Source organism: Podarcis tiliguerta (genome assembly GCF_965153285.1).
Source record: "Podarcis tiliguerta genome assembly, chromosome: 1".
NCBI lineage: Eukaryota > Metazoa > Chordata > Lepidosauria > Squamata > Lacertidae > Podarcis > Podarcis tiliguerta.
In genome coordinates this window covers 129,483,962-129,506,814 of record NC_139534.1, presented here as the reverse complement: position 1 = coordinate 129,506,814, position 22,853 = coordinate 129,483,962, and the positions used below count along the sequence as shown (strand labels likewise).

Genomic DNA, 22,853 nt, shown 5'->3' with positions numbered 1-22,853 from the left:
TGTCCTGGGGGCTGGGGAGCCTTTGGAAATGATTTGGAATATAGTACAGATGGCTGCAGGGGAGGTGGTGGAAACTGGCTCCTCTCACTTTCATGAAGAGATCCAAACCGGTGAGCAATACAGTGGTACCTCGGGTTACATACGCTTCAGGTTACAGAGGCTTCAGGCTACAGACTCCGCTAACCCAGAAATAGTACCTCAGGTTAAGAACTTTGCTTCAGGATGAGAACAGAAATCGCACAGCAGGAGGCCCCATTAGCTAAAGTGGTGCTTCAGGTTAAGAACAGTTTCAGGTTAAGAACGGACCTCCGGAACGAATTAAGTACGTAACCAGAGGTAACACTGTATCCAGTTATGTCTGTCCACTAACAGAACAAACTTACACTTCTGCAATGGGACCTCCTCTTCTGCTTGCAGACCCCCTTGCACCCACCCACCCCCACAATATAAAGGATCATAGGAACTTCTAGAATAGAATTGATGGGGTGTGAGAGGGCTGGGGGGGGGGGAGTAAAGGAATGGTAAGTCTGTCGCACAATGCTGCACATTTCCCCCCAGGAAAATGATACCGACACATCTCAGAATAAAGGAGAGAAGCGAACCATCTTACCTTCTGCTGAAAATCCTAGCCATGTGAGATAGGATTTCCTGGAAAGAGGAAGTGGGTCACCGTGCAAAAGCTGCCTCTTCTTCCTTCCCAGCTCTAGCAGCTGCACCCCAAGACACTGATCCCCTTCAAAGCCAGTACCTGTAACAGCAAAAGGGGTGGGGGCAATTAATTCTAGACCGAAGGAAGTTGCGGAAAAGGAGCTGCTGGTGGTGGGTGAAGATAGCTGGAAGTTGCTCTGTCGGTGTGCCATTTTCTAGGCACTTGAATGAGGAGTATAGCATCTAGATCAAGGGAAGTAATAGTGCCACTGTATTCTGCTCTGGTCAGACCTCACCTGGAGTACTGTGTCCAGTTCTGGACACCACAGTTCAAGAAGGACACTGACAAACTGAAACGTGTCCAGAGGAGGGCAACCAAAATGGTCAAAGGCCTGGAAACGATGCCTTATGAGGAACGGCTAAGGGAGCTGGGCATGTTTAGCCTGGAGAAGAGGAGGTTAAGGGGTGATATGATAGCCATGTTCAAATATATAAAAGGATGTCACCTAGAGGAGGGAGAAAGGTTGTTTTCTGCTGCTCCAGAGAAGCGGACACGGAGCAATGGATCCAAACTACAAGAAAGAAGATTCCACCTAAACATTAGGAAGAACTTCCTGACAGTAAGAGCTGTTCGACAGTGGAATTTGCTGCCAAGGAGTGTGGTGGAGTCTCCTTCTTTGGAGGTCTTTAAGCAGAGGCTTGACAACCATATGTCAGGAGTGCTCTGATGGTGTTTCCTGCTTGGCAGGGGGTTGGACTCGGTGGCCCTTGTGGTCTCTTCCAACTCTATGATTCTATGATTCTATGACCTGGCTGAATTTCTATCCCCTGGATAATTTTTAAGCATTCGCAGAAATATCCAAGTTCTTAAGTCTCGGTTATTCCTTTTATAATACTGAATTTATTCTGTCTGCTAAATTGTTGGTGTCAGGGAACTGCCATCGGCTCAGAGGCGAGAAATAGAAGGGCAGTTGTGTTACAGAGAGCCTCCGAAAATCTTGCGATGCAGTTCCTATTCTGGGGAGGAGGAAAGCCCCACCTCCAGTGGGGAAGAGGTGCAAGGGGCAGAGGATGCCGGTGAGAGCCTAAACACCGCTTCTGGGCAGGCCGGACAGGAGGGAAACACGCCCTTGCCATCGCCCATCCTGCACAGTAGTTTGAGGCGCAGAGAGGGGAGGAGACGGTTGGGGGTAATGAAACTCTTATGTTGGGGGAAGGTCCAAAAAGAGACCACTCCCGGATTCTGCTAGCGACTGAGCCAGACATGAGCTTTGGGGCTCTTCACTGTAAATAGTTTGCACCAAAATAAAGCCTGTAAAACACAGGTTGGGAGTCCTGCCTGGTTACTCTTGAGCAACCGCAACAGCCATCTGACATCTGGTTTTTGTCTCACTTGAATTGAATGATATATTTAGAGACACAAGAACTACCCACTCTGGAAGAATGGCAGATGAAGGTGATGGACTACATGGAATTGGCAAAAATGACTGGCAGAATCAGAGACCAGGGAGAAGAGACGGTGGAAGAAGATTGGAAGAAATTCAAAGATTATTTACAGAAATACTATAAGATTAATGAATGTTAGAATGACATCGGATTGAGGTTAAAAGGTTATTAGCAACAAAGTGGTGAAGGAGTATGGAAAATTCAAAGGTTAAAAGGTGTAAAATTCAAAAGGTTTAACATATTAAGATACTAAGAAAGGATTAGGATATATTAAGGTATTAAGATAAAGATTAAGTGAAGATAGAGGGAAGGGATTTGCTGATTAAATATTTGAACTGGAATACAGTGAGGGGAGGTGTGGGGAAGTCTGGGAAATAAGTAAATGCAAGGAGTATTATGAAAATGGAATTGTTCTTATTTGTTTTTTCTGTGTTGTTGTTTTTGTCTTTTTGTATCTTTGTATTTTTCTTTTGTTTTTTCCTTTTATGTAAAAACCCTAATAAAAAATATTATAAAATAAATAAATAAATGATATATTTAGTTAAGTGGCTTTTTGTGGCAGGACTTCTCTTTCCTCTCTCCTCTTCCCCCCAACGCCACAGCCTTCCATCCTCCCACCCCATCCTCCCCAAGTCTGCTAAGGAGGGTTCCCCAACCTGAAGGGTGGGGTCTGTGCAGGAGAAGAGAATCCATCCTGTCAACCGGGTCTGTTCTGCTAGCAGATGGATGCTGTCAGCTTTGACCCTCATTATCCTAAAACAATTCCAATGAAGCCTAAACTTCATTGTGGCAAGACTTCAGGGGTGTCAAGAGAGACGGGTGGTGTAAAGCCGGTAGTAAAATTACAAACAAATGGAAGTCGTTGGGCATGTGATGACGGCTCACTTTAGAAATGCAACCAGATTAACATACTCAACATTTCCCCATCCAAAATCAAAGCATGGTGCTTCTATGGCATTTTTTGAAACATTTTTTGCAGTGAAAAAGGAGGTGGGGAGGAAACAAACATATTTAAACAGGAAAAAGAAGCCTGCCAGGGAAATCACCTTTGTGAAAAGCCACCAGCAGCTGCTCTCCGTGTCCCGCCATGGACACCACAGGGCCAGGGAGGCTGAAGATGTCTTTCTGAACTCCCCCGTTCGTGAAGAGGCGGAGGAGAAGGCTGCTTGTGGCACACGCAGCCCAGCCCTGGCCCAAACAAACCGCTTCAATCTCTTCATTCTGCAGCATGTCAACTGTCCACTCCTTGTTGGAATCCCAGGAGTTAAAATGTATGCAGTGAAGCTTGCTGAAAACGGGGAAAAAGCGAGGGGGGAATGGGGAACAAAAAACAAGAAGTGATTAGGGATGTTCAGGCTAGAGTCTTTCTACTGAACATGTTTTTCGGGGGGGGGGGGGGGACTTCACACAATAGTAGTAGTTTTGTCGGAGACTAAATTAAACCAGAATGCTGGTTTGTACTGTTACAAGTTGAAAACATGCTAGGAAAACTGATCAGCAATTTATTAATTAGTAAGTCTTCTTTCATTTATCAGCTCCACCTTTTCTTCATTCCTCAGCTGTTCCCTTGAGGTTTTGCATGAAACGAACAGTAACAGTATCTCCAAGAGTTGTTGCACTAACAACGGCTCTGAGATCCATTCATCTTGATCATGACCACTACAGGTAAACCCATGGCATGCAAAAAAATAGGTTTGGTAGCGTGTGTGTTTTAACAAGTTGTGTTCTTCACAGAAACATTAAAATAAGTTTTACCTCGCCAGCTCCTCTGTGCTCTCGCAGGCTAGCAAAATAGCGTCACTGGAAAGGGCTGCCATTGTGTGATTCAAAGAATTTGGCAAGTGCATTGCGTGATGGATGGCCGTGTCATGGAATTCCACATCAATGGCGTTGTCCTGCTCATCATTATAGCAGCGAATAATACCAATAGAGTTCCACACCTATGGGAGGAACGTCAACAGGAACACTACTTTCAGAAGAGAAGAGAGAAGAAGAGTTTTGGATTTGATATCCCGCCTTTCACTCCCTTTAAGGAGTCTCAAAGCGGCTCACAATCTCCTTTCCCTTCCTCCCCCACAACAAACATTCTGTGAGGTGAGTGGGGCTGAGAGACTTCAAAGAAGTGTGACCGGCCCAAGGTCACCCAGCAGCTGCATGTGGAGGAGCGGAGATGCGAACCCGGTTCCCCAGATTACGAGACTACCGCTCTTAACCACTACACCACACAAATTCTAACAACAACAACAACCACAACCCAGATTTATTTCTTGCAACACTAACATGCACACCAAGTTCCTGTTGAGAGAGAATCATTTTTTAAGGCTGCCCCACAATTGGGAGGTGGGAATCATAGAATCATAGAGTTGGAAGAGACCACAAGGGCCATCGAGTCCAACCCCCTGGAATGCTGGAGGTTTGGCAAAGGCTGAGCTACTATTATTATTATTATTATTATTTTTAAATTGCAGATGACCTAGGATTTCAAAGCGGCTAACATTCTCCTTTCCCTTCCTCCCCCACAACAAACACTGTGTGAGGTGAGTGGGGCTGAGAGACTTCAGAGAAGTGTGACTGGCCCAAGGTCACCCAGCAGCTGCATGTGGAGGAGCGGGGAATCAAACCCGGTTCACCAGATTACGAGACTACCGCTCTTCACCACTACAACATATAGCTTTCAAATGCCTGCTTTCTACTCTGAATAGATCCCAGGTCGCCTGGTCTAACTCCAGCAGAGGCTACTACTCTATTCCAAACTTAAAAATGGAACACGTAATGCTGGTGGTCAACAAAAGAGGTTTAAAGACTCTCAAGGCAAATCTAAAAAAATGTAGTATAAACACTGACAACTGGGAAACACTGGCCTGCGAGCGCTCCAATTGGAGAACAGCCTTTACCAAAGGTGTCATGAACTTTGAAGACGCTCAAACTCAGGACGCAAGGGAGAAACGTACTAAGAGGAAGGCATGCTTGGCAAACCCTCACCATGATCAACTCCCGCCCGGAAACCAATGTCCCCACTATGGAAGGATGTGTGGATCCAGAACTGGCCTCCACAGTCACTTATGGACTCATTGTTAAAACCGTGTTTATGGAAGACAATGTTACTCGGGATTGCCAAAGAAGAAGAAGAAGAATGTTCACACAAATATCAGGCAGGCAGGGTATAAATAATAAAATATTTCTGTTATTATTATTAAACATTATTGCTGGATTTTTGGAAACCGCTTTGCGATCCTTTTCTTGAAAAGCAACATACAAAAACTTAAATAAAAATTATACTCTCTCCATTTCCCCCTTAATTAGATGGGGACAACTGGCTGATTATTTTGACATGTTTGGTTTAAAGGGCTGAGGGCAGAAGAAATTTCAAAAAGCAAAGGGGGATGACAATACCACATGCCCAAGAGAGGACTCCAATGTCTGCTGTGAAATGATCTGATAAATGCTGGCCAATATTATACACAGAGAGTTTAGGCTGCAGGTTTATTACTCCAAACAGCAAAAGACAGGGGCAATGTCTGAGAGACCAGGCAAGTTGCTTGCTGCTGTGACATTTCTTTTTTCATTTCTCTCCTTGTAAAGAGAGGCAATGGTACCTTATTTACTGGAATCTGTTTATTTACCTTCCCTCACTTCTCTGTGGAATAACACCCCATCACCTTGTTTCTTGGAAGAGGCGGGGAAGAGTCATTCCTACTCACAAAGAAATCTTAAGCCACATTTACACCCCCATTCAGGCATTCTGAGGTGCGCACACATACCCTTTCTGGGAGGTTTTTTTTGTGCAACAGCAGCCCATGTAGAGATGCACTGCTTTAAAAAAGAAAGGAAAAAGAACTCAGCCCGCTCCCGCTCCCCCTTAAAAGGAGAGAACAACTGATGAAGGAACCAATTGATCTGGGCACTGGTACTGTTTTGGGTGGCATCACACTCCCTTGAAAAATCAGTTGCATAGCCTGGGGGTACTTCTTGGTTCAGTATCACTCTTGGATCCTGAGGTGGGACCAATGGCCAAGAGTGCCTTTTCCCAACATCATCATCATCATCATCATTATTATTTTAAATCAGCCAAAGAAACGAAACTCACCATGAAGCGGTGAGTGAGGTGAACCGGAGTGGAGCCAGGCTGGAAGGGCTTTTGCTGAGGAGTTGGCACTGGCCCATCGTAGAAAGGCCTCTGGGTTGATGACAGTGGCAGCAGCGGGGCAAGGCTTTCCTGGTCGTCCTCTTCTTCCTCCTTATCAAGGGCAGAGTTAGCTTTCAGCAATCCAGTATCTATGCAAGAGAGATAGCTTTGTATTAGTGGCTTAGGAAAGCAAGGGCTTCTTTTTTTAATCTTGCAACACCCACCCACCCAACCAAAGGATATTGTGAGCCAAGCTGGCAGCATCCTTGATGGGTCTACAGTTCCTGCAATGTTGTCCCCCCCCCTGCCCCCCGCTCCACACACCCATGCTTTGGGAAATTCAAACCTAGGGAGTTCTCATCGTCCTCTATTATTGCCCCTCGGTTTCTGGGACGGCTTGATGCCATCATGGGGTCATCGTCATCATCTTCATCGTTCCTCGCTGCTTTGGAATCCCAGTCATCCCCAACTGAGTCTCTGTTCAGGAAGTCCTCGCCGTCATCCTCATCAAAAAGTTCGTCGTAATCTTTGACACCAGGCGCAGATGCCTAAAGCCATGGTTTAACAGTTACTGTCATAAAATCCACATAGTGCCATCAAGAAAACATCACGTTTTATCCTGAAGCCTGCCAAACTCCAGGTTTACATGAGTGGATAAAGATTACCATCCATGATGGGAAAGGATACCAAAAAAGCCAAGAAAGCTTCCGGTTTGTATTACCTTGTGGTCTGATTTCTTTCCATCTACATCACAAACGTTCTCAAGTAGTCCCAGATTGCCTTCCATGTCCGTATAAGCAACCTGCCCGCCTTTTGGGTGCCAAGCCAGACCACAGATGGTATAACTTTTGTCATGCTTCACCCTAAAAAATAATGAAAAACCAGTGTTCTGTGCAGGTTTAAAATCACGATCTGTTAAACCCTCGCTGCAGAAAAAAAAAATGTTTGGCTCACAGGACTTGGACAAATCATTCTTGGCTTAGCAAAGATCACTACAGCAGAACACAAGAACCCTGTGAAAAAACCCTGTGCCATGTATGAGTCCTAATACTGTAATTGTAATCAATTAAGTGAGAAACATACATACTAGTCCTCCTGAGCTCATCAAACCTTCTCAATGTGCTACGTCCTTCTGAATCATATGTAGTTAAGAACCATTCTAATTGGTTCTTACTAAGACAGATGAATCACATGCGGTCTGTGCAACCCAAATCGCTATGCTCAGGCAGGCCCAACACCCTGCTAAAAATTAATGTGGGCCGTTTGCAGTTTGCACGGCTGATATACACAGAGGAATGTCTTAGGTCCATGGGCCTGACATTCCACATTCCTGCTCTAGGGCATCGGGATTTTTCACCCAAGTTGCCCTAATTTACATAGGATTTTTTCTCCCAAAAGCAATCCCAGTTCAAAATTTTCCAGAAAGTCCACACCACTGAGCACTGCAGTACAAAGAGACTAACAGCTATGGTTGAATGGAATGGACAGAGATGGCCCAACGAAAACAAGGCAGGCATCTGTCCTGTCATAAGCTGCTTCACCTCTAGATTAAACCAAAGGTAAGCATAATAATAATAATAATAATAATAAAGATAATAATAATAATTTTTATTTATACCCTGCCCTCCCCAGCCAAGGCCGGGCTCAGGGCGGCTAACAAGCAATAATAAAAACAAGTTGAATGAATACAACTTAAAAACAAGATTAAAATACAACAATTAAAATATTGAAACATTGAAATATTAAAATGCAGCTTCATCACAGGAGGAGAAAGGAAAAAGAAAAAAGAAAGAGGGGGAGGGAATCAAATTGGCTCCAAGCCAAAGGCCAGGCGGAACAACTCTGCCTTACAGGCCCTGCGGAAAGACATCAGATCCTGCAGGGCCCTGGTCTCATGAGCCAGAGCATTCCACCAGGCCGGGGCCAGCGTTGAAAAGGCCCTGACTCTGGTTGAGGCTAATCTGACTTCCTTAGAGCCCGGGACCTCTAGGGTGTTGCTATTTATGGACCTTAAGGTCCTCCATGGGGCATACCGGGAGAGGCGGTCCCGTAGGTACGAGGGTCCTAGGCTATTAAGAGGGCCAAATGTTCATTTTATAGACCTGTGGCTCCCAATTGCTCTCTTAATAATTGTTCCACTTTGTGGAAGCTCATCTTTACAAGACACATTATGAAAACTACAGGCACCTCTCCAAGCACTCCTGGGTCTCCACATTCCAAATGACTATCCAGCCACCAACACTTCCTGCCGCCAGGTACTGTCCACACGGAGACCAGGCTACAACATTGAAGGGCTGGTAGACAAAGGAAAAAATAAAGATGCGTCATTAACTGCAGAACACGTTGAACAATTTCACTTTCATTTTGGGCACCAAGCAACTGTGCTGATTATTAATTCTTTGTGAGAAAAGAAAGCATCTATATTGGGATTTTCTAAGCAAACCGAAAGGCAAAACAGATGTATGAAGATACTGGGCACTCGTTTCAACTTTACATTTATCATCCTTGCGAGGGATGAGGAGTCTTGTATTTAAGGGGGGGAAACACCCTGTATCTTATATAAATATGAAAGTTGAGAAATTATTTCCAGTTGCCACAGCCACTGCCCAGTCCTATGAAATGTCAGGTTCTATTTTACAATTCTAACATTTGGAAAGAAAATTAATATCCCACAGTAATAATAATAATAATTTATTATTTATACCCTGCCCATCTGGCTGGGTTTCCCCAGTCACTCTGGGCGGCTTCCAACAAAACACTAAAATACAAAAACCTATTAAACATTAAAAGCTTCCCTAAACAGGGCTGCCTTTAGATGTCTTCTAAAAGTTTGGTAGTTATTTTTCTCTTTGACATCTGGTGGGAGGGAGTTCCACAGGGCGGGTGCCACTACCGAGAAGGCCCTCTGCCTGGTTCCCTGTAACTTGGCTTCTTGCAGCAAGAGAACCGCCAGAAGGCCCTCGGCGCTGGACCTCAGTGTCCGGGCAGAACGATGGAGGTGGGGACGCTCCATCAGGTATACTGAACCGAGGTCGTTTAGGGCTTTAAAGGTCAGCACCAACACATTCCATTGTTCTGCTATGCACTCTGTGCTTACCTGAGCAATGATGCATCTGTAGCAATGATGCTATCTGTAGGAAGGACTATTGGGCCTAGTTTCCTTTGGTTAAGAGTCAATGCCTGAGTGCACTTGAAACTGAACAGTACCTTTGCAATAAATTGTTTATACATATGCACAGGATACTGAGAGCAAGTAGACTCCTTTCAGCAAGCGGTACAACCACTAATACTGTATCAGATTTCCAAAAAGGAACTGCTATATCCCAAGGATGTTTGCAGCACAATATTATACAGGTCTGCACAGAAGTAAGTTTCACTGAATTCAATGAGACTTACTCTCCCAGGTAAGGAGATACAGGATTCCCTGAAGGTAGACTGCTCATTTACAAAAGCCTATCATAGCCATCCGGGAGCGATCAGTTTAACAATGGATAGCCAGCACTTCCTTCATGTGTCAGGAAAGCCCTCTTCTTACAATATGTACAGAATGAATAGCAAGCACCTAGAGGATACCAACCTGTGTGACGGACTTATCCAACAGATCTAGTTGATGATCCCAGGTTTCTCGTCTGTATAGTTTAACCACTTTCTCTACTGGAACAGCAAGCAACTATTCGGAGGGGGAAATGTTTTGTTTTTAATAATAATAGTTTTATTATTTATACCCCGCCCATCTGACTAGGTTTCCCAGCAAATCTCAGTTGTAAAATGAGTTCGTTTTGTGGCTTTAGTTATAAAAGTATTTTTAAGCCACAGCGTCGTAAAATATCAAGGCAGAGTAAAACAAGAAAAGAACACCGTTAAAAACAATATGATGTTTGATAAGCAAGCACTGATGCATCCTTCATTTTGGAAGGAACTCACTAGACACAGAGCATTGTACAAAGAACACAGAATGCATTGTATGGGTTCCGTCCTGTTCCAACAAAGCCGAGAGGCCAGCCTGTGGCAACAATCTGAGTCAGAAAAAGCAGGACAGCTCTCATGGCTAAGACTGCAAACCCTCAGAAGCAATGGAGACTGATCCAACAAATGTCTGAAATCAGCCAAGCACATGCATACTACAGCAGAAATACCAAGTACCAGTCTTCCACAATGCTGTCTGCCATGAGAAGCGTGGCACTGCCCTCTGGCAAACATGACAAGTAGCCACCTTTCTTCCCAAATTTGAAGCTACAGAGGTGGCCAGAGATTTTTCTGAGCAAAAGATTAGCAAGAGTTATAAGTTACTTTTGCTTGCCCTTTTCGCTTTGTGAAAAGAGCAACCAATAAATGTAATTAATCGTGATCATCTATTGTGTGGGAAGAGGTTCTTGTGCCATTTCATATGCTGCCCACTCTCTGCATCTGCATTACTTAGAAGACATAGCATTTATGATTACAGCAACAGCACCTTCACCAACACTCTCCATCCTTAATCCTGAGCAGGGCTCTGCCATTGTTCCACATGTTGGATTTCTAAACACTCAGCTGCTACATCTCCACTGCACAGTGGCATCAGGGCAGGTTGATTTCCAGAGGAACAACAATTTGAAAAGAAGAGATTCTAAAACATCTCCCTACCCATTGCTTTTCCAAATTTGCACACACACACACACACACACACACGGATAAAACACATAAAGACAACTTGTTACCTTTCCCGTTTTGGGTTGCCACGCGTGTCTACATATTGTTTTTGCATTCACCACATCATTACACTTCTGCAGCAATGGCCAGTTTGTCTCACAACTCTGGAAGCAAAATAAGTTAATAATGGTTATCCATCTTGAGATGAACTCTTTCTAAATATGAGATTCAGGTCGATAGCTGTGTTAGTCTGACACAGTCGAAATAAATAAATAAAATAAAATGTCCAGTAGCACCTTAGAGACCAACTAAGTTTGTTCTGGGTATAAGCTTTCGTTTGAATGCACACTTCTTCAGATCCTTAGCTGGTCTCTAAGGTGCTACTGGACATTTATTTTATTTTTTATTTAAATGTGATGAGTTTTAGATGAAGAGGGGTGCAATATAAGTCCCCACCCAAGGAAGGACAGATAGCCACTGTGGATCCACAGCCTGGGAGAATCGAAAAAAAGGTCTTCAACTATGCCAGTTAAATATCTCTACATAGTGCTACTCAAACTTTGAGATCATTAGGAACTTCGAGAAGTGAAATGGAGACACTTCCATCCCTTAACTGGAATGTTTCTTTAAAATGTCTGAACATGGTTGGTGTGGGTAATGACATGCAGGACAAGCCATAAATTTGAATAATTTGGTAAATATGTACTCTATGAACCCGCTGCCTTCACAGTATATGTTCCTGGTTGCCTGAGTAGCCTGTGACCATTTTTCCTGTAAAGAAACACTCTCTTCCAGAAGGCATGGGCCCTCTTGCACTAAACACAGAAGGGGGCAGTTTTCCTAAGAGCACGAAAACGTTAATATCTGAATACAGACAATGGGAGTTGGTATGAGGTCAATGCAGACATGAGAGAAATAAAATTTAAAACCTACTTAAGCATCTCTTGTGGTAAAATTCCTGGTTTAACTCCAAGAAGTGGCATTTTACCTGCTCTGAAATTTTCCACACTCTGACCGAACCGTCACAGCTTGCCGACGCCTGTGCAAGGAAACATTTTTAGAGAGTCATTAGCCTCTGACCAACCAGCAAAGTACTATTGCATTAAGGTTTACATTTAAAACAGCAGCAAACAGTACCATAAACATATTATGTAATCAAATGTTCATGGACATACTGGTCTTCAAATGCATTAGGTGCCCTTGATGTTTTCCTATCAAGTGTTGGAATAAATAGTTGAAAAAATCAAGTCTGAATTTGATTTTCATATTATCCTTTCTACTTTTTAGCATAGTTACAATTTCATGAAGTCACTTCGCCGGTGCCACATCATATATATATATATATATATATATATATATATATATATATATATGAGAGAAATATTTTGTTTGAAGGCACTCTTAAAAAGAAATGGTTGAGTATTTACAAAGCCAGGACAAAATCTTATTTTTAAAAAGTGATAATGAACACTATAAACTTTTTATTAACAACTGACTGTGTGTCTCTCCCCAAAGAATCCTGAAAGTCATAGTTATACAGGTTTGCAGGTTATTCTGTGCTCTATATACTTCACAAGTAATTTTAGTTTTGAATTTTTAAATTATTAATTTATTTCATTAAGGAGGTTTTACAAAAACCACCTTAATTAAAATGTGTGCTCCACTTTTAAGAGACAAGAGAAGAGAAAGTCCACTGGAAAAGTTGTTACCAGAAAAGTGTTCTTTGGATCGAATGACACACTTAAAACAGGTGCGTCATGTCCTCGAAATGTCTTTTGCTGGCTGCTATCAGTTACTTCCACAATCTTCACCAGGAAGTCACTAGGGATAAGCATAATACTACTATTAGGAGCTGTGCTATATAATGAAAAATTGAAAATGCAACTTTTATTGGAATAAATGAAGCTGTATTTCTTCCATTTAGAAATGACTCAATTACAATTACAGTGCAGATGTACTTTTTAAAAGGCACTGCATGTTTCTACGCAAGTGTGGGCACACAATTACTCTACCACAGAAAAAGTTAACCTCTGTTCAATCTCTGCAATTCAGAGATTCATTTGTGTTATCAAACATTATAGACATAAAAACCATTTTCATAATGCATATTAAAACTGTTGATTATAATGAACTACTAACTCTGACAAATTGTCTTCCTGCCATAAGCCCCTCAAGGCAATTACAACAAATTGATCTAATTTAAAATGACAATTAAGGACTCTTGAGAACCATCTCCACAAATATCACCTGCAAATGCTTATAACAAGAGCAAGAGGTAGAAAAATGGCAGTGAAAGTCGGCTGGAGTGCTTTAAGCTAACCTTCAGAAACTCAGTAAAGTGATAACTTATATCGTACACACTCTTCTGCAGCCTGCATTAAATTAGGTACATAGAATCATAGAGTTGGAAGAGACCACAAGGGCCATCGAGTCCAACCCCCTGCCAAGCAGGAAACACCATCGGAGCACTCCTGACATATCGTTGTCAAGCCTCTGCTTAAAGACCTCCAAAGAAGGAGACTCCACCACACTCCTTGGCAGCAAATTCCACTGTCAGTACAGCCAGACTCACTTCTCCACCAGATCAGTGCAAGAATGTAGACAGCTTCCTATAAGCAAAGCTGATGTGTTTTTCTCAAGGGAATGCCAATTATATGTAGAGAGAATATACAATGTTCTTAAAACAATCCCAACATTAAATACAATCAGCAGAGCATGCAAACTTTTTTCCTATCATACATGAACAGAATATTAAAACAATGTCTTCTATCCAAGGTTTCTGGTATTCAAAATTCATAGGGAAAGCCGTTTGTGTGTCTTTTCCTTCTACCTCAGAGTCAAATTACCTGGATCCAGCAGCTACTTTGCTCCCATCAGCACTGAAAACTACATGGTTTGCATTCATTGTGAAGCGTGTCAGGATACCATCTGGAGCACCCTCTGGGAATGTATGGATCTGGACAGCATTGTTAGAGACTGCCGTAATCAATCTTCCATTCTACAAATAAAGCAATGGGAGGGTCAGGTGATTTAAATAAACATCTACTGACTCCAGGAGCAGTTCATTCCACTTCAACCGGCTCCCACATAACCATCCAGCCACAGCTTCCAAACATCTGGTCAGTGTGTCTGGGGCCGAGTCAGGATGGCCATCCATCAACAGATAGAGTTGCGTGTCATCAGCATACTCATCGCAGTCCAACCCAAAACTCCGGACAAGCTGGGCTAGGGGGCACATTAAGATGTTGAAAAGCATCGGGGAGAGTATCGCACCCTGCAGCACTCCACACACCAAGGAGTGGCACAACGACAGTTCCCCCCCCCCCAAGCGCCACCCTCTGTCCCCAACCAGAGAGAAACGAGCGCAGCCATTGAAGGACTGTGCCCTGGATCCCCACGTCGGCGAGGTGGGTGGTCCAGGAGTTCGTGATCGACCATGTCGAAGGCTGCTGACAGGTCTAAAAGAATCAGCAGCCCTGACCCGCCTCGATCCAGCTGCCTACGGAGATCATCTGTTAGGGCGACCAGAGCCGTCTCGGTCCCATGACCAGCGCGGAAGCCGGATTGGAATGGATCCAGAGCCAATGTTTCATCCAGAAACCCACCAAGCTGTTCAGCAACCGCTCTCTCAATCACCTTACCCAGGGACGGAAGATTCAAAACCGGGAGGTAATTGGATAGATCTAAAGGATCTAATGATGTTTTCTTTAAGAGCGGGCTCACCACTGCGTCCTTCAATTCCCCTGGGAATGTCCCGGTGTCAAGGGACAAATTGATGGTATCCCCTTTTCAGTACTAATAAAGTTGTCAATACACTTCAGGGCGAATATCCATATTACTCAGCTGGGCTCAAAGACTGGCCAGGGTGGAGACTGGGGAGAGGACATTCCTCCTCCCCCATTTATGTTCCCTTGGCAAATATGGGCTTGGGAATGTCGTTGCATGGATTACAAATTACAGTTAAATCTATTTGTAGGGAAATCCATATATATATGCACAATTGTAAAATTAACAACCATTGTAAAATTACCTCTTCAAAATACTTTCCACGTAAGAATAGCAAGCATCAGTCTAGTACAGGCATCCCCAAACTTGGCTCTCCAGATGTTTTGGGACTACAACTCCCATCATCCCTAGCTAACAGGACCAGTGGTCAGGGATGATGGGAACTGTAGTCCCAAAACATCTGGAGGGCCAAGTTTGCCTATGCCTGGTCTAGTTACGTACTATAATTGGATGCTGTAGCAGATTAGCCACTGAAGCACAAATTCAGTAACGACATGAAATTGGGGGCAGCAAACATGAGTCCCAGGGCCAAAATGGTAAGAGGGAAATGGTAAAACTGTCACAGCAAACACATAACAGCACAATAACTTTAATGCTGACCGTGTTATACGTAGCCAGGTAAATTTACAAGCACAGCAAAAGCAACCTTTAATAAAAGATAAAGATTTGAAAAATTTAGGGGGTGATTTTCTTATAATAGCAGTCTCGTTTGAGGCTTATAATAATAATCTCAATTATAAGTATCAATTGAGTTGCTTTAACTTGCTATATTCACAAGAGGGCAGACTTGGGCAAGGTTTCACGAATAAAATCCTGTTATTAAAAACTGCAGTCTGAGTATCAAATTTAACAAAATGATAATACTGCAATGAAGAAAGTCTTGTTAAGTCTTGTTAACAAGAGCCCAACTTAAATTAGCAAAATAAAATGTAGTGCAAATATTGTTTCAGAAAGGAGTTGCTGATGCCAAACATATGGATTTGTATTGCTAATGTTTTACTCATCTTTTTCTATTTTTCCATTAAAACAGGAAACATAAAATAATTATTTTGTTTAAAGAAACGTTCCACCCAACTCTAAATGCATCTACTGTCTGCTAATGTTAAAATAAGAGATGAGGGGTCAGCAAACTTTTTCAGCAGGGGGCCGGTCCACTGTCCCTCAGACCTTGTGTGGGGTCGGACTATATTTTTTTTGGGGGGGGGGGAAATGAACTAATTCCTATGCCCCACAAATAACCCAGAGATGCATTTTAAATAAAAGCATACATTCCACTCATGTAAAAATCTGTGGGCCGGATTGAGAAGGCGATTGGGCCGGATCTGGCCCCCGGGCCTTAGTTTGCCTACCCATGCAGAAGACGATACAAATGATAAGTGTTACCTCTTTCAATCAAGAAAGCAGTTTTGAACACCCTGCACAACACTGAAAAGAAAGTTGCTACACCAGAAGTTTTTACTTGTCTAACGAGTTCACACAAACAATTTGTAGCACAGACAGCTTAGGTGAATGAAGAGAACCACCTGTTCCAATTTACAAAAGCTTTTGTGCCTAGTCATAATTCTCACGTCACAGGTAATCAAGTCAGTGACTATATTCAATCCTAACATAATAGACTGCATAGAAGCAACAGGTTGCTCAAACGTTGCTGACTTCCAATCAGAATAAAGCACAGCTGTGAAAATGACCTCATTGTAGGTATTGCCTCCTGCACAAGGCCTATCTGATGACACCACTTTTACAAAGGAGCCCTGCACACATACTGGAAGAACCAGAATATCTCCAGTATATATATAGTTCATAACTGCAGTACCTTGAGAGCAAACGAGTAGGCCTTTTCTCCCACGTTAATTGACTTGGGGTCATTGTCATCCAGGCTTTCCCAAATCCTGACATCTCCATCACTGCCGCACGTTACAATACAGCTATTCAAAGAAACAAGATCAATCTTACACAAACATGTACGAAACTGTATCAAAATTCTTCACAGTTTTCACGAAAGTAAAACAGTGGTGGAAGTTTCTCTGCAAACGCTTTCATTCCTCAGAAACAATATACAGTGGTACCTCGGAAGTTGAATGGAATCCGTTCTGGAAGTCCGTTCGACTTCCGCAACATTCGGAATCTAAGGCGCAGCTTCCGATCGGCTGCAGGAAACTCCTGCAGCCAATCAGAAGCTGCGGAAGTCACGTCAGGACATTTGGGTTCCAAAGAACGCTCGCAAACCAGAGCACTCACTTCCAGGTTTGCGGCATTTGGGAGCCAAAACATTCGACTTGCAAGGCGTTCGGGATCCAAAGTACGACTGTAAATTGATCACAAGAAGAAGGTGCTAGCTTTGGAGTCAACAGCCACTATGGACGACACTGTAAAAAGATGAGGTGTCCTACTAAATTTCAGGTGACTCCTTCACATCTCAACCTTATAGATTATGGTGATAAAACAAGGCATAAGAAAAGAAGCAATCTCTTGAATACATGCAAAAAAACCAACCTTGGGCAGCAATTAAACCACATGACTTCCCCCAAAGAATCCTGGGAAACCCTCACAGAACTACAATTCCCAACAAACCACAGTCCCGGGATTCTTTAGCTGAAGTCATGTGGTTTAAACGAATGGTGCATAGTAGGCAAATTGCTTACTCCCTCATGAATTTAACTATCAGCGGTTACTTGCCAGAATGGGTATGTGCTGCCTCCATAGTCTGAGGCAGTATATTTCTAAATAACAGCTGCTGGAAACTACAAAGGGGAGACTGCTGTTGTGCTTGCGAATTTCCTACAGTCATCTGGTCAGTCACTCTGAGAACAGGATGATGAACTAAACGAGCCACGAGCCTGATCCAGGAGGGCAGTTCTTATAAATTTGGCACCAATGAAATCCATTTTTGCAGAGTTCAAACTGCATCACTCTAAAAAAGGACAGCACCCTGGCTAAGTGCATCTGTTCTGGCCACCAGGCCATGACAGTTTGTCCTCACTCCTCTGTTGCTTTTCACTGCTGTGCCACCTGGCAGAAAAGATGAATGTAGAATCTGCTTGCACTGAGATCATGCAAATCCATCTGTGAATGACTGTACTATTCCTAGTTGTCAATGGAGTATTCAGTTCCACACAGTGCTGGAGTTCCCTTGTAATTTGGCAGTTGTCATTCAGATGGGATAGGCAATAAAGGCACAACATCACTTATGACCCATAGCATAAACAGAAATCTTTGGGTCTTAAGAATTATGAAGTAATTTATTTGTTCTTCACATGAAACAAACACTGTGGGAAGCAATAACAATCGCTTCCCGCCATCTATGCCAGGAATGGGGGACCCACGATCCTTCAGATGTTGCAGGACTCCAAACCCCACCAGTCTTAGCCAGCATTGCCAATGGCTAGTGATGTTCTAGATTCAGGTAGGTAGCCATATTGGTCTGATGCAGTAGAAATATATACAAAAATAAAAAAAATGTCTAGTAGCACCTTCTTGTTGTTTAGTCATGTCCAACTCTTCATGACCCCATGGACCAGAGCACACCAGGCACTCCTGTCTTCCTCTGCCTCCCGCAGCTTGGTCAAACTCATGCTGGTAGCTTCGAGAACACTGTCCCACCATCTCGTCTTCTGTCATCCCCTTCTCCTTGTGCCCTCCATCTTTCCCAACATCAGAGTCTTTTCCAGGGAGTCTTCTCTTCTCATGAGGTGGCCAAAGTACTGGCGCCTCAGCTTCAGGATCTGTCCTTCCAGTGAGCACTCAGGGCTGATTGCCTTCAGAATGGATAGGTTTGATCTTCTTGCAGTCCATGGGACTGCACACGAAAGCTCATACCAAGAATAAACTTAGTTGGTCTCTAAGGTGCTACTAGACAATTTTTATATTTTTTTATATTTGGCTAGTGACGTTGTGAGTCATCCGGAGGACCACAGGTTACCCATCCCCAACATATACATACATTGTGTGTGTGTACATTAATCACATGCAACTGGGCCTTAGTCACTTACCTCCCAATGTCATCAAAGCAAACATCTGTGTGACCTTCTGTGTGGCCGTATCTCATTGGCTTTTGTGACAAAGGCATATTCTTTATCTAGGTTACAAAGTTAAAAAGGGCTTCAAGCAAAACAATTACAAGTGATTAACAGGTTTTTGAGTTCAAAAATCACCAAATCTACAATTACGTTCAAACTATTTTTATTTTTTAATATAACGTCATTAACCTGCATGAAATTTTAGTGTAACACAGCCAAAAGATTACCTGTAGAAGCTTACTACCTAATTTTAGGCTGGGGGTGTGTGAATGGGGAAGTGGAGAGGCAATAGTAGTAGGTAAAGGTAAAGGGACCCCTGACCATTAGGTCCACTCGCGGACGACTCTAGGGTTGCGGCGCTCATCTCGGTAACATATACAGTAATGCCTACAGACTGCAATGTCATTATAAAGAATCTCAGTTACTATACTATGGACAACTGTATTAGTCCTTTTTCATCATTTTGCCACAGACACAGTACTTTAGGATAGGAAAAAGTCAATAACTTATTCCGTATGTTATGAAGGCTTGGCTATTATTAGACTCCTTTCCTTTCTTTGTCTTGTTATGCTTACATTTTCTTCCGTCAGCAGCCCCTCGACGAAATCTCCAAATGGGCGTTTTTCTAATTGGTGCCAGTGATTTGAGGTAGAGGTAAAAGCAGTGCAATTCCAGAGTCAGTGACCTGCAGTGAAAGCGTATAGTCCTGTAAATGCAAAAACCACAGTGGGACATACATGCAAGGCGATAAATCATCATCACCATCATCACAACATTAGGAGGGTTTCTTTCACAAAGAAGATAAGAAGCAATGACATGGGTAATGCAAATACTTTGGATTACACTGTTTAGAAGCACACCTTTTGTAAAGGTATCAGCCATACAGGTGACTCTTCACTCAAGGAGTTGCCAGGCTCCTGCTTACTCTCTCTTAGGAGGGCACCAAATTCCTGGGATCCCAGCTTGGCTGCCACTTAATCCGAAACAACCTGCACCCAATGCTGCCTCATAATGTTTTGTTTGAAGGGGGGGCGGATATGGCCTTGCATACCTTATTTCCCCACAAAGTTTGCTACTTGGAGAGGTGAAGAATGGAGAGAGAGAGAGAGAGAGAGAGAGAGAGAAAGGAAGTCAGAGAGAGAGCAGTCATCTCTTCTCCCCCCACCCCCTTTTTCTGCTTTCCCTCCAAAAAGGGAAAAGGAGCAGCAGGGAGGCAGTGGAGACATCAAGAAATAGGGGTGGGGTGGCAGGTCCTTGTTTGGGGGGGGTCGCTTGCCCCTCTCTGCAAAATAATAATAATAATATAAATTATATCAGGTCCTTGTTTGGGGGGGGTGTCGCTTGCCCCTCTCTCCACAAATACAGTAATAATAATAATAATAAGCCCTTGTTCAGGGGGTTGCTTGCCCCTCTCCACAAATAAAAATAAAAAAATCAGGTCCTTGGTTGGTGGGGTCGCTTTGCCCCTCTGTAAAATAATAATAATAATATAAATTATATCAGGTCCTTGTTTGGGGGGGGTGTCGCTTGCCCCTCTCTCCACAAATAATAATAATAATAAGCCCTTGTTCAGGGGGTCGCTTGCCCCTCACCACAAAATAAAATAATAATAGTAATAGTAGTAGGTCCTTGTTTGGGGGGGGTCGCTTGCCCCTCACCCCCGACCCCCTCGTGGCGTCGGCTATGAGGGCAGCCTGAGGTAACAAATCGCCCCCCCCCTTTTGCGAAGGGTCGGTTCTTCCTCCCCTTTTTCTCCCTCCTCCTTCGCTTCTCTTTTGGGGGGGCTGAGGAGAGAAACAGGGCCGAGGCAGGCGGCCCCCCCCCAAACACATCCCGGTCCCCAACAGCCCCCTCCCCTCCTCACCGCGACACGGAGGCCCCGGCCTCTCCTCCTTCTCCTTCTTCCCGCGCTCTGGGCCTGAGGCGGAGCCGGCGTGGGGCGTCAGAGTCCCGGCCTCCCTCTCCTCTCCGCCTCCTCCCGCTCCTCCTCCTCCTTCCCGGGCCGAGACCATGACGGGGGGCGGAGGAGGCGCCTGAGGTGACCGGGCCGCCTGGCACCGAACGAGGGAGGAGATGACGAAGAGGCAGCAGGGAAAGAAGCGCCTCTGCGCGGCCGGGAGACGGACGAGGAGGGCGGGCAGCAGCTGGCCGGGCCTCTCGGCTGCTCCTCTTCCCTTCTCCCTTCTTCTCTCCACATTGTGGTGTTAAAAGGACATCTCTGTGTGGAGCTTTATACGATATATACACTTTCCTCTTTTTCAGCACTTTCCTCTCTCCCCATTAATCTCTTTATTTCGGAGCTCCCACCTCCCTCACTCTCTTCTATTTTTTTTTTAATTCCCCCCCCCCTCGCGTTTATTTCTCATTTCTTCCCGCCTTTCCTTCCTCAAATAGCCCCTTCTCCATTGGCATTTTTGTCAAATAACCCCCTTCCCCATTGGGGAGGAGGGGGGGCTCCTTCCTTCTTTTCTTCCCAGGGGAGTAAGTTTTAGGACGGCACCCCCCCCAAAAAAAAAGTGCCTCCCTATTTACTTCCCGTGTATAAGACTTACTATATTTCCCCCCTAATTTTTTTAAGTTTAAAAACTGGGGGTCGTTGTCTACACGGTTGCAATTCATTATTTCTTAATTTGGGGGCTCCAATTCATTATTTCTTAATTTGGGGCTCCAAAAAAGGGGTCGTCTTATGCATGGGGGGCGTCTTATACATGGAAAAATACAGGAATTAAATTTCCCTGCGCTCAGTTCTGCCCACCTTCCCTTTTCCATCCTTCCCCCTTTCCCGATGCTTTTCCTCTCTCAACCTTCCCCATTCCCTTTTCCTTCCTCCTCTTTCCTTTTAAACTCTCCTTCCTTGCCCCCCTACTTTCTTTCTTTCCTTCCTCCCTCCCCATCTCCTGCTGCCTCAGCCCAGCCCACCTCCCCCCCCAGTTCCAGCTGTGCAGTTAATCCAGTCTGGCTTTGTGTCTGATGGGGAGCGGATGTGCCTGTCCTTGCTGGGGTGAAGCCCCTCTTGGACCCCTTCTTTTGGGTGCCAGACCTCCACCCCCCCACCAACATGTCTCTTCTGGTAAGCAGCAGGTAAGCATGCTCAATAGGGGTGGGGGCCTCATCCCCTTCATTATGGAAATTGCTTTTTTATCATTATTATTAACTGCTAAAGGCTTTCCGATTGCCATCTTCAAGGCATGTTTCTTAACATTCTGGGAAATTTAATGAATCGTAATATTCTTCCTTAACATCAGTGCTTTTTTCTGGGGGGACGCAGGGGTGCGCATACCCCTAAACATTTTGTGACTCTAAGTTTGGCCTCATTGAGGAGCAGTATTTCAATATGAGTAGGAAAATGAGAGTACCCCTAAACATTTTTTTAAGGAAAAAAAGCACTGCTTAACATTATGGGGAAAGTGTATCTGGGGGGTTATTGGAATTGGAGTTGGGGGGTCTGTTATTTGCATCAGCCGGGTATTTTTCTGGTGGGAAGAGGAGTAGGCTGTATTCTGTCAAAATCTGGCTCACTGTTGGTTTCATAACTGCCGTCGCAGAAATGTAACTTCTTTTTTAGAAAACAGCTGGAGGCAAAACTTTTTAATGAGTCTGTGCCTTTAAGGTTGGAATTGGTGCTCGGTAATGAATTTTGATTCAAGAAGTTCCCAGTTTTAACCCGCTCTAGGGATGTGTATTAAAAAATGGATGGGCAAATAAATATTTAGGATACTTGACTGCATTGCTGAAGGTTTTTCTGGACAGCATCTACTAGTGAGTAACCAAGCATTTGACTGTGTTATGGGTCACTTCAGTATATTATATCCACCCACGGCATTAAGTGGTACTCGGCTTACAGGCCATCCTTATTTCAAAGGATTTCCCTTTATTCTGGAAGTATTCCCATCTCAAAACCAAACACTGCACTTATTTTTAAAAACTTTGATATGCCCACCACACTTTTCAAAAGTTAAAAAGCGAGGCTTTCTTTTCTTTCAGATGACATTTCAAAGTGTAGCTGCTTCTCGCTCTACTTCATATATGGCACACATTTTACATCTCACGTCTTGAAACATGCATGGAAATGCCACTTAAGAATGACTAAAATTCAGGTCTGATTCACTGCCACCTTCTATTCTGGAAATATTCCGGAAGCGATTCGTTCAAAGCCAAACCTAGGTCTTAAGATGTGTGTCCTTTATTATAATGATAATTAT

At 43.8% G+C, this 22,853-nt stretch overlaps 1 protein-coding gene across 3 annotated transcripts in view; it reads right to left on the bottom strand.

Moving 5' to 3' along the window:
* The window catches only part of WDHD1 (WD repeat and HMG-box DNA binding protein 1), a 32,370-nt gene extending 11,760 nt beyond the window's left edge, over window positions 1-20,610 (bottom strand). Inside the window, exons 1-16 of one of the 3 annotated variants that reach the window (XM_083434523.1) lie at window positions 20,516-20,610; window positions 19,227-19,336; window positions 18,625-18,710; window positions 16,449-16,560; window positions 13,696-13,847; window positions 12,559-12,670; window positions 11,838-11,888; window positions 10,918-11,013; window positions 9,798-9,890; window positions 8,408-8,514; window positions 6,942-7,083; window positions 6,567-6,768; window positions 6,182-6,369; window positions 3,850-4,034; window positions 3,141-3,382; window positions 611-748 (exon numbers count right to left, since the gene is read on the bottom strand). In XM_083434523.1, the coding sequence (XP_083290649.1) occupies window positions 611-748; window positions 3,141-3,382; window positions 3,850-4,034; window positions 6,182-6,369; window positions 6,567-6,768; window positions 6,942-7,083; window positions 8,408-8,514; window positions 9,798-9,890; window positions 10,918-11,013; window positions 11,838-11,888; window positions 12,559-12,670; window positions 13,696-13,847; window positions 16,449-16,560; window positions 18,625-18,701 (1,897 nt within the window). In that variant the 5' untranslated portion in view covers window positions 18,702-18,710; window positions 19,227-19,336; window positions 20,516-20,610. Of the gene's footprint in view, window positions 1-610; window positions 749-3,140; window positions 3,383-3,849; window positions 4,035-6,181; window positions 6,370-6,566; window positions 6,769-6,941; window positions 7,084-8,407; window positions 8,515-9,797; window positions 9,891-10,917; window positions 11,014-11,837; window positions 11,889-12,558; window positions 12,671-13,695; window positions 13,848-16,448; window positions 16,561-18,624; window positions 18,711-19,226; window positions 19,358-19,511; window positions 19,632-20,515 lie in introns of those variants that run through there. The other 2 variants (XM_083434524.1, XM_083434525.1) reach the window with 2 other exon arrangements.
* Between the last annotated feature and the right edge of the window lie 2,243 nt (window positions 20,611-22,853).